The sequence below is a fragment of the Zonotrichia leucophrys genome, chromosome 3, assembly GCF_028769735.1.
Source record: "Zonotrichia leucophrys gambelii isolate GWCS_2022_RI chromosome 3, RI_Zleu_2.0, whole genome shotgun sequence".
Classification (NCBI taxonomy): domain Eukaryota; kingdom Metazoa; phylum Chordata; class Aves; order Passeriformes; family Passerellidae; genus Zonotrichia; species Zonotrichia leucophrys.
The window spans coordinates 54,025,174-54,040,844 of record NC_088172.1 but is presented as its reverse complement, the minus strand read 5'-3'; the positions used below and the strand labels follow the sequence as shown (position 1 = coordinate 54,040,844).

At 41.8% G+C, this 15,671-nt stretch overlaps 1 protein-coding gene across 4 annotated transcripts in view; it reads left to right on the top strand.

Moving 5' to 3' along the window:
• The window catches only part of PHACTR2 (phosphatase and actin regulator 2), a 131,510-nt gene that overhangs the window by 107,126 nt on the left and 8,713 nt on the right, over window positions 1–15,671 (top strand). For all 4 annotated transcript variants that reach the window (XM_064708270.1, XM_064708267.1, XM_064708269.1 and 1 more), the window contains 4 exons: window positions 2,183–2,732; window positions 4,459–4,667; window positions 7,129–7,285; window positions 9,399–9,454. In XM_064708270.1, coding sequence (XP_064564340.1) covers window positions 2,183–2,732; window positions 4,459–4,667; window positions 7,129–7,285; window positions 9,399–9,454 — 972 coding nt within the window. The remainder of the gene's footprint in view (window positions 1–2,182; window positions 2,733–4,458; window positions 4,668–7,128; window positions 7,286–9,398; window positions 9,455–15,671) is intronic.

The following is a 15,671-nucleotide window of genomic DNA, read 5'->3' as shown; positions in this document are numbered from 1 at the left end:
AGCTGTCAGGTATCTGACTTTTTAGACTAAAATACATTCAAGTTCCAGATTTATCTTCTATTAGCCTTGCTGCAATGTCAGCCAGTGCTTGCAGACCATACAGATGTAAAATATATCCACATATATTCCTTACTCTACTGGTAATTTCTTCCAAATTTAAAAATATATTGTGTTCATTCAAAGTGGGACAGTACTTAATAAGCAGAGCTGGTTTGGAAGAGTGTCAGTACAAGGGGTTTGTCATTCCCATGAAAGTGAACACATGATGCAGCCAGTGATCAAGCCCCATGAAGGAGGAGAGGAATATGAGTAACAGCGGAGCCATGGCTCTCCTGCAAGTTTCCATACTGAAATAGTGGAACTGGGAGAATGGGACTTAAATGGAGGGGTGGATGTGTGCTAAAAGGCAAACAACAGCCATTAAATTTTTCATTTAATCAGAATTCAAATCTTCTACTGAAAAAGAGGCATGACAGAAAATTGTCAGCCAGCCCAGTCAAAAACAACAGCAGCAATAGCACTTTTGACCCATGTGGACGCGTAGGGGGGTTTTATGTGGGAGAAATCTTTTAAGTTTCTGTATCTAATTGGAGGTTCTGAGAATAATGTAAGGATTTTTACAATGGAAACATGTTTTGACATTTTCTCAGCCATAACTGTGTGGCCATATATTTGTACTGTGTTGCAGTTCTTAAGTGCAAGCTTGTAACTGGTTCTGTTGACCTCCAGCCTGCTCTGAAGGGGATCAGAACCAGAGCCTTTTCTTTCTACCATCCACCTACTCAGTAAGATTTCTGTTAAATAATATGCAGGTTGGAACCACCATCTATTTCTGCTATAATTATGAACTTCTGCTGATGCCATTTTTCTGCTTCATTTTGTTTTGCATGTAAATTTTGTGATTTGTGATTTCCCACCTGATGTGGGAAGATGAGTGCAGTATCAGTTCATTCAAGACAGTGTCCTTTAAAGTCACCTGGGATCACAGAGAGGAACAGGGATTTGCCTGAAGTTTCTATACATTTTTTCAGATACACTGAAAGCTTCTCAGTTCTCTAAATGTTTTTAAACCATAACAGCTAGAGAACAGTAAAGTGTCTTGAATTGATTTCCATCTCCTTTGAGAACAGTCTAACTGTGAAAACTGTTTTTATATCATGAACTTATTATGGCCAGTATCTGCACTTTGATTCTCTCCCAGTCTCCTGGGGGGTTGTTTTTATTTAAATGCTTATAAGTAAAGTAGGCCCTTCAGCAGATTTCTATTACAGCTTTCTGTTTTACTCAATAAGTTTAGCCAGAAGGCTGCTATTTAACTTTATAATGCTTTCATTTGTTCTCTGGAACTTAATGAATTTTTAGAATTACATCAGAAGTATTTGAGTTGGATGCATTTTGATGAAAAGGACTGAACCATTAGATGGTTGTCATTTTCATTGCTTTTTAAATGGAAGTCAGAAGTTTGAAGCTCCCATCTCAGGTGATGACACAGCATGACATTGACACAGCAATTGGAAATGTGGCTGGAATGCACATGGAAATGTGGGCTAGCTGAAATCTTTAGTGAGATTCTTTATACATATATGCTTCAGTATGATGAGCATCACAGGATTAAACGGCCAGCTTGGCCAGTTTGTACAGCTGCTGTCAAAACCTTGTTTCACTTCATTTTCAAGACTGCCCAAGTTGGTCACTGGTAAGATGGAGGCCTCCAGTACGTACAGGAGGCTTCCAGTGCCTCCTCCCTTCTGAAGGTCATTTGTGCACAGTGGCAGGAGTGGTTTCTGCCCCTCTGCTGTTTGTCATTACATAGGAGAACACCAGTTGCAGTAAAATTTTTTTTAGCTAAGTCACTACATATATTTTTAGAATAAGTTGTGGACTTCTTAGAAGATGTCCAGGCCAGGTGTAACAGGCCAATTCAGAATGCTCAAAACTCCTGTCCATTTGTAAGGTTGGTCCTCTCTGCTGTTCTTGGTCAAGTATTCATCATTTCAGTGTCTCCCACACAAAGGTGAAATTGGAACTGCAAAATTTAATCATCTCAAGCATTTACATGAAGTATTGTAGAAGTATCAAATGTATTTTTTTAAGACCAGCACAAGTCAATTCATTCAGAAAATACAGTGCAAAAATCCTATCATTTCAAGACTGTAAAATGCCTTTTATTTTCTTGTTTTAGCTGGTTCCTCTCACGCAAAAAAACTACCAGTCTCCAAGTCTTCTTCATCACCATCTCCTTCGTCCACATCATCTCATCCCAAAGCCTCTAAGGAGACTTCCAGCAAATCTGGCACATCAGGGACTCCCAGGGGCAAGAAAAAACCTGGGAAACAATCAGCCCCACGAACAGCACCAGACGGGGCTGCTTCCTCCCCCTCAGGTGCGACAGCCGACAGTGTGGAAGCGAAGGCAGAAAAACCCAAGCCTGAGCAAACTCCCGCAGTCATCTTTGACACGGACAACGCGGACCCGCCCAGCAAGCTTGTTGTGCCCCCTCCTCCCTCCGCTGCCCCTCCTCCACCTCCACTTCCACCTCCTTTTCCTGCTGCAGCTCCTCAGCAGCCTGCTGGCTCCTCAGATGGGCAGGATGTGTCAGACAGCCCTGTGGCAGGGCCGCCAGGCTCGGACACTTCGAAGGCTCTGCTCCCGACCGAGCGTGGCACAGACCCGAGTCTGAGCAGTGCGGCCCCGGGCGGCGCTCCAGGTGCCAGAGACCACCACACGGAAAGGTGAGGCAGTATGGCTGTCCTGGGGGAGCAGTGAGGCCACAGCCAAGGAAGCCACATTGGTTTGCACTGTAGGCACGGGGGTATCTCTTCTGCTGCTTCTGCTGATTGGGAACTAATCTCAACTCCCTGCTGGGCTAATTTGCCCGCGAGCAGGCAGCACGGGCCGGATAGCTCAGTCCTTCACGGGAGCAGAGTGTCTGAGTACCCAGGCCGCTCTCAGCCGATGGCTACCTTAGCAAGCTTAGTGGATATCAGCTCTTTAGTGATTATCAGCTCTCTTAGGATTTCAGCTCGAGCTTGCTAAGGCGTCCAGGCTAGTCGGGAAGCAGACGTGAGTGAGGAGAAGAAAATGTCCTGGTGTTCCACAGTGATGGTTTTATTGAGGGGTCTGTGAGGGGTTCCAGCAAAGGCTCTTCTAACCCGAATGGGCTAAAACAGCCCCTTTTTATAGGGTATAAGGGGATCCAAACTTGTCCAATAGCAGGGGTTAAGGGAAAGTGACCTGTGGGGTTACCGAGATAAGCTGGGGTCCAAAAGGCGGAAGACAGGAGCTTCTTTTGCTATTTCATCATGACTTAGCAATTCCTACGGTTAAGCCTCGGCCCTCCATGGGGCCCTAGCCAGCTCGGAGCCTGCTGCAGGGAACAGTTTGTGCGGCATCCAGCACAGTTTGTTCCCTCCCAGCGCCTTTGAGCCTTTCACCTGCAGCACCTCATGTTTCCCCAGAAGGTCGTCGCTCATGACCTGTCTCTTACTTCATTGTGTGGCTGGCACTGGGGTCAGCAGTGCAGCTCAGAGATGGTGACACTTTTATTTATCTCTCATAAAGGCAAACAAGAAATTATGCCGAATTATAAGGGGGTTCTTTTCTGTAGATGTCTTTTTTTTTCTGTAGATGTCATTAAATATGTCACTAAATATCTCGCTAAAGTTCTCAATTCAATAGCTGAATTTGCTTGAACACTTGAAAATGAGGGTTCTTTCAGGCTTCAGTTAGTAGGTGTTTAGTTTTTTACTGCCTAATAACTTGTGTAAATCTCAGGTATTGTAGAAACTGGTCAAGAGAATAGTCATAATTACCTTTTTTAAGCAAAACAGTTGGCAGAAAAATGAAACTGGCTTATTAATTTGTCATTTCCCTGCCACAAAAATCAGCATCTTTTATATAAATCCAAGAGGGTTTAGTCTAAATGCCAGTAGCCTGGAGACCTTCCTTTAAATTCTTGCTGGTACATCTGTTGCCAGCTCTACATTCTAGTGCAGCATCTCCCCCTGCTCTACCCTTCCTTTACGTAAAGATTTTCCCAAGGCAACAGGCACCTGCTGTTGATCCCCAAATTCATTAGTAATGAGTATGGACATTATGAACTCAACTGCAATGAGACTGTATCCACAATAAATAGGGTTAGGCTTCCAGAACAGGAAACTTTGCAGTCCCATCTGCTCTCCAACTTGGTCCTCTCATCCCCAACTTTGTGAACTGTTCTTAATGCAGTCCTCACAGCACATAATTCTGGATTGTTTGTATCCTTTTTCCTAACACACATACATAGATATATATACATATCTGCATATGTTAAAAATGTCTTATATATGTATGTTTTTTAGAAAGGAATTACTTTGATTGACAGAACTTGACAAAACTCCTTGCTTTTTCAATTGCTTCTCATTGGTATTTTGTTCTGCTTGCATTGATGTGTCACCCTACCTGCTCATGAATAAACAGCATGGCTCCCAAAGAAGACCAGGAAGGGGAGGCTCCAGATGAAGCATTCTCTGAGCTAGTGGAGGAGGCTTCTGATGCTGCTGCCCCTCCTGAGAGTGAAAGCAGCAGAGACAGCCACGGCAGTGACTCGGACTCAGACGGGCCGATCCTGTACACAGATGATGATGACGATGATGATGATGATGATGATGAGAATGCAAGCACTGAAAGTAAGCATCCTGCTCAAAATGCTGCAGGCTGCCGTTCGCAGATTGCGTTTTGGGAGCGTGCCTGACCCGTGCCAGTGTGAGGCGGAGAGAGGAATGGCTGCAGGGAATGCTTTTTGGGGATTTAGTATTTTGTCACTGCTGAGAAACGAGTGTCCTGCTCCTCCCAGGCAATGACAGTCAGAAACCTGCTGGGGCCTGTGCATGGGTGAGAGCATGTCGGGACCCAGGACATTCCTCTGGCTGCCCTGGGTGATTTGAGACCCTGGCAGGGGGCTCAGAGACCTTGGCACAGAGTCAAAAACACCTGTGCCTTCAATTTTAGTCCATGGAAAAATTACCAACTTTATTTGAAGATTTACAAGCCACAAGAGTTTGAGTAGAATAAGAGTTAATTTGTTACAGGGTGAAAAAGCAGAATTTTTGGGTTTTCAAATGGGGGTTCAAGAAGCAAGATGGAGGAATCTGTGTGCTGTCCTTCTTCTCCTTCTTCTTGTCCTCCATCTTCTGCTGGTGGTGACACTTTTTGATTGGTTTAGAGTAAAAACAGACTGGCATAGGTGATAGGTATTGGAAAATTATTGTAAATAAAGTACACATAGATTGTAGTATAAAATGTTAAGACCACCCCAAGGGCAGGTGCTGTGCCACAACCCAACCTGCTGGACAGATCTCAGCAGGTCAGAGAAAGAATGTAATAGATAAGAAAAATAAACAACCTTGAAGAGCAGAACAGACAAATGTCGACTTCTTCAGTCGCGAGGCTGGGAACAAAAGACTTTGTAATACTTTGGGGTCATCTCAACCACAGAAACCCAATAAGAGGAGATGAATCATTGCGGGGAGGAACAGGCTCAGGAGGACGTGAGGGTGGGACAAGGTGGAGACCTTAGGGCCTCACAAGCCATTAATTTGGCTTGCCCACATCATGAGTTCCTTGTGGGAGCTACAGGTGTGGTGGATGATGGAGGAGGCCTATCAGTCAGCCCTTCACTGTCTGAAAGTCACTTGTTCCTCTTTGATCAGGATGTTTTAAGCATTGGAGCAACCTTAGCAGGCAGAGCAGATCACAGTAGATTACATCTAAGTTTTACAGCTTTGAAATTTCTGGGATCATGACTCTTATCATCACCTTAACTGGGCAGAAGCCCTGCGGTGCTGAAGGGGTTGTCCTGCCCCCATTCTGCCTAATCCCTTCTCCCAGCTGTTTTTTCCTTAGGGTAGAGTTCATGTTTATTTTTGTAGGAGCAGCTGTCGTTGAGCTGATTTTCAACAGAATTTGTGGTTCCCTGATCCAGCTCACCCAAAGGCTTCTCCTTTGCTTGGGCAAAGAAGGTGGCAGCAGCAGGCTGTCAGGAGCACAAAGGAGGGCAGACCTCCCTCTGCCTCCTAGGGTGGCTTTATGTCAGTATGAAATCACCATCAAGCCATGGTTTGAGAGCCTTGCTCACAGCTTTTTTGGAGGAGGTGCCTCACTGTGCTCAACAAAGAAAGTTTGAACGCCAAGGTCCAGTGTACCAAAGTGGCATGAGGCAAAATGAACATGTTTTTTGTTTTTTTTCCTTAGCCACTGGTGCAGAAGAAGGTGAAGTGCTAGGTAGCTCAAGAGGCTGAAGTCTTCTGCAGTGCTTTCTTGGGTTTGAATACAACCCAAAGTGATAGAAACCAAGAATGCCTGTGTTCACTCAGCAGCACAGTGTCTTATGGAAAGTGAGCTGGGAGCCTGTGGTCTTACCAAACTGCCTTACACAGTGAAAATCTGCCACCTAAGGCATTTGTAGGCCATCTTGGTCAGAATGTCAAGACACAAGGGAAATACTATAAAGGCTGTGAAAAATGCCATTCCTTCCACAGCTGCCTGAAGCTAATGCTGGCCAAGCTGCAAAGCCCTTGTCCCTAGAGTGTTGGTTTTATGCAGAACAGATTGCTGCAGTGTCTGGGGGTTCCTGCCTAGGTTGTTTTACAGGCACTCAGAGCACTTTTCTAAGCTGTATTTTTTGGTTTAGTTTACAAATAACTTAGAGATGGAAAGCACTATAAAAGAACTAAGTGGTAATTAATTGAAAAAAAGTTGAAAGAATGAGGGAAATTATGATAGAATGAGACTAAGCCATTTAAGGCCGAAGAAAACGAGCAGCAGGTTGCTAAATATACTAAGTAGTTAAATAAGCCAACCTGTAATGTATTAGACTTCAAAGACATTTTAGTGTAGATTTGTCATTTTTATCCTATCACTTCACAGATGACAAGTGATGTTTGTATCAATTTGGCTTTTCTCTCCAAGCCTTTTAGCTTTTTATTTTCATGAACTGAGCTAAAATTTTTCTTTTGATGTTAATTGAAATTCCTCTCCTGCATGTGGGAACAAGGTTGCTTTGGGGAGGTATTAAAGTTCTCACTGGGAGTTTATGTCTGTAACCTGAGCATGAATGAACTAAATCTACCCTACTCCTCCTTTTCTCAGGCTCTTTGGCAAGTAAAATTCGTCGTAGGGATACTCTTGCTATCAAACTTGGCAACAGACCATCTAAGAAAGAGTTAGAAGACAAAAACATCTTGCAGCGTACATCCGAAGAGGAGAGGCAGGAAATCAGACATCAGATTGGAACAAAGCTTGTGAGGTATCAGTCACAGGGTCAGTGTGGTTTCACTGGGTGGAGATGGAGGAAGAGAATCGAGAACACTGGGTTCATGTTTTAAATGCAGCCCAATGTGCACTGCAGGATCTTTGTGGTACAACTATCTGGAAAATGGTGGTTTTATTTCTCACAAAACTTTAAATTGTCAGTAATAGATTTTCTGTTCTGCAAATTGTCAGTAATAGATTTTCTGTTCTGCAAGAAACAAAACTGGAGAGCTTTTGGAGTTTTGGGTACTTTGGTTAAAAAGGGAAAGAAGAGGAAGAGGGTAAGAATGAGTCTACAACAGTCAATGCTGTGGTTCTGGTTCTTTCTCAGATTTGTTAGCAGAATTTCCACTTGTATACCCATCTCAGGCAGAGCACTATTTCCTGACCCACAGAGCATGACTGTGCATGTTGTCCATTCTGACCCTTCTCGTCTTCCCCTGGCTCTCCAAGTCCTTCGTTATCATATGCTGATTCCAGCAAAAGAAGTTGAGCTGGTCAGTGTTTAGTGTTTTACTGTACCCAGTGCTGAGACACGTCTTTCTCAAGCTGTTAAACTGCTGTGGGATGTATATTACTTTCTCCTTCTGGAATTGAGAACATTGCATTAAAAATTCACTTGCCTTTTACAGGTTTTTTTAAAAAAATCTTCATGTTTATTTTGGCTTTTGTGGTCTCTGAGAATAGACTACAGCATGCCTGTATTTTGCTAGACCTGTCCCTGTTTCTGTTTGCCTCAGGAATGTTGTCCAGATTTGGAGGATGTCCTGTGTTTTTTGGAGATTCCCAGATACAGGGTAGTCATGTTGGTACTGCTCCAGTACAGAGTACACAGCCCTGCACCAACACCCAGAAGATGAGCTGAGTTGCTCTGTGAACTGGGTGTCTGGCCAAGGCAGCTGTTTCATTACTGAACTGTAAGAGTGGTACATCTACTGTGCAGAGCCCAAGAGTCATTTTTCTCCTGCCAATAAAGAGGTGTGGTTGTTATCATCGCTTTCCTGAACAAATCCCAGCTCTGGTGATCACATCCTGCTTGTCAGTCCTCCCTTGGGGGCTGCAACTGCAGAAGCTGCTTTGGGGCTCTGCTGGAGAGCTGAAAGGCAATGCACACAGCTCTGCTTTGGTGGCAGGAGACACGATCTGTGTACATCAGGGCTGTGCTCATACCCAAAATCACATCCAAGTTTGATGCCAGTTTGTTAAAAATTCCTGGCCTGGTGGTCAGCCCCTGGCGGCATCGAGGTCTGGTGGAAAATCTGTTCCCACAGCTCAGTCAGGGTTGAGTCAGGCTCCCACCTGGGACTTTCTACAGCTGGGACTGGTCACCTGTGGTAAACCTGCCAGTCCCCAGGGACAAATCTGTAAGTGCAAGAGTGTTTTGAATTGGATGAGTGTCACAAGACTAAAGACAGCTTGTAGTGAACTGTGTGAGTGTTGATGAATAGACACCTATCTTGAACACACATGCAAAATAAGTTTTACTGCTGAAATTTATCTTGCTCCTTTCCTCAAGTGAACAAGTGGACTTGTTTAGTAAGAAGAGAGACAACATCAACCATGTACAAATCAGAAAATTATTATCTCAGTTTGGGCTTTTTGTAATGGCAGTTGTTATTTAGGTAACTAAATAAAATTACATTTCAGGTGAAGCTCCCAGTTGTATTGTACATACAAATTAATGAGGAATGAACAGCTTATGGATTTTGTTGGTTTTGTTTTTTTAAAAAACTTTAGTAAGACTTCAAAATATCAAAAATATCAAAATTCATTCAAAATACCTGAGAATAATCCAACAATTGCACAACTGATTATAATGATGGTTCTTGGGAACAAAAAAGGTATATGGATTTATTAATAAAATTATACCTGTGAGGACTATAAATTTGCTAGTACAAATTCTGTAATATTATTCAAGTATCAGTTATTCATGTGTTCAAATGACAACGCTACATCTTTTAAAACAAATGGCCACTCTGGTTACATAAGCAGTTGTTATAACTGCCTGAAAATTATTTCCAGAAATTACATTTTTTTAAGCTGTATTACAAATCCTAATGTGTCATTTAGATCTGGTTTTAAATCAGTCATTTACTTTGTTCTCACAGGAGGCTTAGCCAGAGGCCCACAACTGAAGAGCTGGAGCAAAGAAATATCCTGAAGCGTAAGTATTTCATTCCGGTTTCATACAGTGTTTGCTTAGAAAGGGAGCAGGTGTTGGATTCATATGGAAGACCATCATTGTTGCTCCAGTATTAGAACCGTAACTAGAGAGAAATGATGTTCTAGAAAATAATTTGTCAACACTTGATTTATACACTAACCTGTAATGGTAGCTTTGAAAATTTATTGAATGTGCCAAATTTTACTTGTCACAATCTCACTTCTGAAGCTGGTCCCAAAGACCAAGAATGACTTGGTTACCTTTTAGAAATAGTTCTAAGCTAGTTAACCTTCCCCCTGATTTTTATGAGGAGGAGGAGGAGGAGAAAGGAATATCAGTTGGAGGTGCAGGTGGGATGGAAGGGCAGAGGTTGAAAGGAGGAGTAGAAAGAAGAAAGGCAAAGTGTTCAGCAGAAAGTCAATAGGTATATGTCAGCTACTTCAGCATGCTGGCCTTCATATTCACTGCTGACATAAATGTCTTCTGTACTGAAACATGCATGAGAATCTCACTGAATATCTTCCCACTGATTAAATCATTCCTAATATCTATGCTGAAAAAAAAGTCTGTAATTCAAATAGTCAGGGGTGGAGGAAGTACATTAGATGTTTACCCTTTATACCTATTCTGCCATTTACTTATGTTGCTTCTGTTCTTTGGCTGGCAAACTCTTCAGAACAAGCATTGTTTTGTCCTCCTTTATGAATCTTTCCACAATGAAGCTGTTACCTAAACACAGAGTGCAGCAGGTGCCATGCCCAGCTCCACCTAGTCCTGTGTTCATCCTGCAGAGGTGGCTAGTACTCGATGGTTAAGTAGAAGAAATAAATGAAGAAAAGACACTTTATAGCAATAAATCAAAAATCACACAAATAGCAAACAAAAAAAACTCTTAAGGCATGAGAACTTCTCACACCTGATCAAAGAGTTGGTATGATGCTGTTACGGTATTTCCAGCAATTGTTCAGTAAAGTTGGAGCTCATCCATGCAAGTCTGGTGTCAGCCCTGATGTGTAGCACGCTAATGGGAAGGGAAGAAAAGAAAATGGGATGTTTACCTGACAGCTTCCATGGACTGATGACTCTGTCACTTGCTCAGCCTAGCAAATCAGAGAGAGGGCAATTATTGGCTTTCAGGCAAACCATCCCGATAATAAAAAGCTAATAAAATCTTACTGCTGTTGTTTGAGTTCTCAAATGCCAAATAGTGCCATATCTTACTGAAAAGGGAAGCTACAGTTCATGCTTGCACAGGAGAGGGATCAGGGAACTCCTGTCTAGCACATAATGTGAATAGACTTTCTAAAACTGTAATTTCCAAACCTATAAATTTCAAAGATAAATAAAAATAAAATTGGAAATAAGAACTTTTTTTTTATATGACAAACTGCTCATGCTGGACTGTGTGAGAAGCATAAATCCAAAGCATCTTTGCTGGGCCAGGATACAGCCACTGGGCTGGGAACACCAGCTGGGCTCCCTTATTGCCCTTTCTCGCTTATCTCGAGGTGACCAAGCCAGCAGCAAACCTGTGATGTATTTAATATCCCCTTTTGCCAGTGTTTATTCCATTCACTGCTCTTGCAATAAGTAGCTCAAGACTGGAAAGCAGTTAATAGATTTCCTCTCCTGTTTCAGCTTGTTTACTTTAAGCTTTTGGCAGCGCACCAGGCTTTGCACTCAGTGCCTCCTGCCATCCTCCCCTGCTGCTGCTGGGGGTGCCTTAAAGAGGCCAGGGAGAGCGAAAAATGAAGGCTGGGAAGCAGAATTGTAAATCATAAAAAAATCACAGAGGCCCTTGTGAGCACATGAAGGAACTGCTTTTTGCTCATCACTGAGATATAAAATATTTCAAGTTGAAAGTGTTCTATTAAAACCAAAGCAAACCAAAACCAAGACAGGGTTTGTGATGAGAGTCTGACTCAGAGTCCTTTCAGGGTGCAAGTTCTCTCTAAACCATAAGGCACTTATATTTTACATCAAAATTTTTGCTATTCCTTACTGTGGATCATTTGAAAATGTTTGCACATCTTAAATGCCTTTGTTGGTGTAGTGAGCTTTTGTGAGTAAGTTGGGATTTCTTTCATAAAGTTTCCTTCCTCATATTTTTTAAGCAGTGGATGGGGAGAGTTATATTATTGTGTGTATGTAAACTGCAGCTAAGGGGATGTATTCTTTTGAGTCATATTTATCAGACTTGGAGGTTACATTAAGTGGTAAAGGTCCAAATGTTTACTTCAGGATAAAGTTCAGCCCAAATCTTCTAAGACATTCAGAAAAAAGAAACCTACTTTTTTTCTTTTTTTGTATTTCCAGTTAGTGAGCAAGTTTGTTTTGCAAGAAGCTTTGTTTTGATAATATTTCCAGATAAACCAGTTACTGAAAATCCTGTTTCCAAGTACCATCGCAAGACATTGCAGGCGGATTTGTTTAAAAACTGTTTGGATAAAACTATCCAGACTTCTGAGACTTCCCACACTAAAACAAAGTTACGACAACTTAAGAGTCCACTTGAAGGAATACATAAAGCCCTGTGTTTTTTATGAAGGCAGGCTTCTTGTACACTGGCTTTGAACCAACAGTATTTATAGTATTGCATTATGGCAAAGAAACTTTTTAGTCTTCCAAGAATTTCAGATTAAGATAACTGTAATTTTTCCCTGTATTTGTAAGGGACAGTGAATTTCTTGTACAGTGCACCTGCACGCCTGCCAGCAATGGCTTTGTAGAAAATGGGGTTTAGCTCTCAAAGCTTGTTAAGGAATATTAATGGTTATCTTTTCTTGTAAGACCAGGAAAGTGAAACAGCTTTGTGCATTTCAGAGCACTGCAAGAAGCAAGTGCTTTGTTTTTCTTTTCTTTCTCTTTCGTTAGCAAGCCCACAGAGAACTCTAAACATAGCTAATCCCATAGGGACACAATGGAAAGTTCGGTTTTATGCTCCAGGAGTACTTTTTGGTCAAGAATGGAGCAGTCCTCAGGCAGGAAAATTTGTCTTTTTTCTTCTCCCCTTCTGTTACAAAACAAATGTCCCACAGAACAGAAGGTGATCAGATGTAATGTGGTAAAAGTGCAGGGGCAATAATGTATAGATGACAGGGAAGCTGCTTGTTTGGCTTTGACTGGTGGATTATTTAACTTGACGGTCACAATAACTGATGCTAAACAAAATTGTTTCAATTAGGAGTCAAATCCCAGTTTGACCTCCCAGGAATTGCAGGGAGGGAAGGAGGGAAGCCATAGTTTTTCTGGGATCTAATCAGAGACTTCTGCAAGCACAGGGCGCTTGCTGGGCTGGTTCTTTGCCAATAGGGCAGCAGCAGGACATCTGAGGAGGGGACTTGCAGCTGAGAACGCTGTGTTTATATTTTCTCTCTCCACATCACACAGATTAGATCTGCTTTTAAGGTGGAAAGCAGTGATAAGTGTGTTCCTGTGCATTAATGTGTTCCTGTTTGGCCAAGTGAGTCACTTCATACCTGCAGCCAAATCTTGGCCCTCTGGCTGGAATTTTCCACAACACCTACAGGCACCAGGAGCACCAGACCCATTATTTTTAGCACCACACATCTTCTTAACTCCCTACAGCACCTTTCAAAACTTTTACCTTAAAAGACCAAAAACACGCTGTAGTTTTTACTGTTTGTAGGTATTTGTATCCAGGCAGCGTTTCTGTAGCACCAGGCTTAAAGCAAGACTCTGCCCAGCAGGCTGGAGGTGGGAAAATGGTGCTTTAGGTACAAGTCAGTGCCAGAGACAGGGGCCCATGTGTAAAACAGCAGATTCAGTGCAATACTAGCAGCCCCAAGATTTCAGTCCATTTCCTTTAGCTCTTGAGTTTTATTGCTAGAAGTAAACCAGTTTGAATGTATAAAATCCTGTGCCTGACCTCTCATGCAGAAGACTGTCTGTTCCCCATGGGTTTGATCCTCTCCTGTTTTTCCCAGGATTTAAGGATGCTCATGGTGTCTCCTGTTGGAATTATCCTCCAGAAGATGGCCTGTTCCAAGGGGTACCAACACCCTCTGCCCAGTCACTAAGATGCTTGCCCTTTTGGGGGGTTTTCCCTTGTCTCCCATCCTGCTGTGCAGTCATCTGCTCTCCAAAGGGATCTGGCTTCACAGCTTGGGATAGGCAGCTAACCTTCAACCTTCCTAAATGTCTAGAGAAAGATTTTTAAGGTATTTTATCCTCTCCCAAAATACAGAGAAACACTATTTCAGGTGCCATGCTGTTGGTAGTTCTTCCTTAAGGCATACATTAAGCAGTGTGAGCCTCTGTTTCTTACATGAAGGATCTTAGGAAACACTGTAGTTTAGATAGAAAAAAAAGGCCAAGATATGAGTAATGCACAGCATATTTTACAAACTAAAGTAAGGAAAGGGCAGTACAGTGATGTGTACATTCAATTGTCTTTTTTCCTGTGACTGGAGATTGTCTAAAGTAGGACTTAATTCCATTCATGAGGGGACAAAATTTTTTATGTCACATGATTCCCAAGTGAATGGAACCCCAAAGTAATAGTTTGTGTTTAATTACCTCAGCTGCTGTGTCTATTGATTGCAAAGACAGGATGTTTAAACAAAAGCCTACAGATGATTTATCTGTCTCGAAACAGCTAGAGACCTTTTGACTTTTTTAGATGAGGATATTATGAGTTAGTTATCCTTTAAAGTTACAATTCCTTAAAAAATACCCAACTTATTTATTGATAGATACATTAATTTAAAAAAATTAAAGTGTAGATTAATCTATAACTCTCCAGTTACAGTTATTCTTCAGTTTGAATCCATTTACAGTTCCTCTATGGAAACAGGCTATTCATTTCTTTTCCATTTAACAGGAAAGCAGTTAATAAACCATAAATTACATCCATATTTCAGTATCTCAGTAACATCACCATCAACCTGAAATCCAACCTAATCCTGGCAGCAAGCCTGTGCGATTGCACCTTGCTCTTGGAAACCTGATGTTGGTGTTGGAATCTTCTCACAAGAGAAGATCTTGGGCAAGCATTGCCTTTTTCCTACTTTTTACCTTCTTACTTTTTTATTTTTATAATTTGTCCTCTCCTCCTTTCCCTGATATTCTTATTATATGAAAGCATTTGAGTAAGCAAAGGATATCTGCAAGTACCATGAGGTGTCCTGTTGTAGCATTTTCTCCACTGTGAAAGTCATTACACAGAAATTCTCCTCAGGCCAGGTCACCTCTACTAAGACAGCAGGCTGGCCATAGGAAACAAGGCAAATACCACTATACCAGGTTTTAAAACTCCCTTTTCAGCTATACAAGTTGGCTGTATCCAGAACAAATGAATTTCTTTACATTTATAGTTAGCCTTGAACTGTAATGCAGAGTCTGTAATCTCCAACCATGAATAAAACAGGATCAGAACTTTATGCATTTCTCTAGGTGGGATATTTCAGCCAAAAACTTTGCATTTAACCATCAGATTTGGACTGTAAGGGCACGTACTGTCCTTCAAACCATACATCAATTTAAAAATATGCTGAGCACACACAAACATGTCTTTCTAAGTGTGCTTTTCATTGGCAGTTGAAAAATCAACTTTGGTTAGAACAGAAGTTTGTTAAAAGGAAATTGTTTCATTCATATGCCCAAATACATCCTAAAAATGGACATCATTTTCTGCTGTACTGGTTCATCTGGTCCAGCCAGTGGCCCTTAACCAAGAGGGCTTGAGTGTTGGATTATATGCCCCCATTATAAAACCAGGAAAAAAATTATATAATAAAACCAATTTACTGACAAATGCCAGTGAAACAAATGTCATTGATTCGTGTCTGTAGCAGTAGAAGGAACTTGGGTAATTCAAATGGAGTAAAATTTTCACTTGGCATTTATAAATTAGACTCTTATTCTAAAATCAATGTTGGAAGTAAAAGCAACAGTCATTGTAATGCTAAAATAAGTAATTGAAACATCAGGCAACTCTTTCAGGGTACTTGCTTGCTGGTACACAGAAAGGAAATGACAGGCACCTTCTCTTTGCTGTGCTCATGACCCACAGTTGACTTGAGATGTCTACAGAATCAGGGGAAATGCGGATAGGGAAAAGAATGAGAGCAGACAAAAGCCAAAAAGCAGACAACACAGGCGGCATCATCCAGAAATATGAGGAAACATGAGCCAGGACTTGGAGTTCTGAAGCTTTCAACCAAGAGAAATACAGTATGTGCTGTTATAATACTTA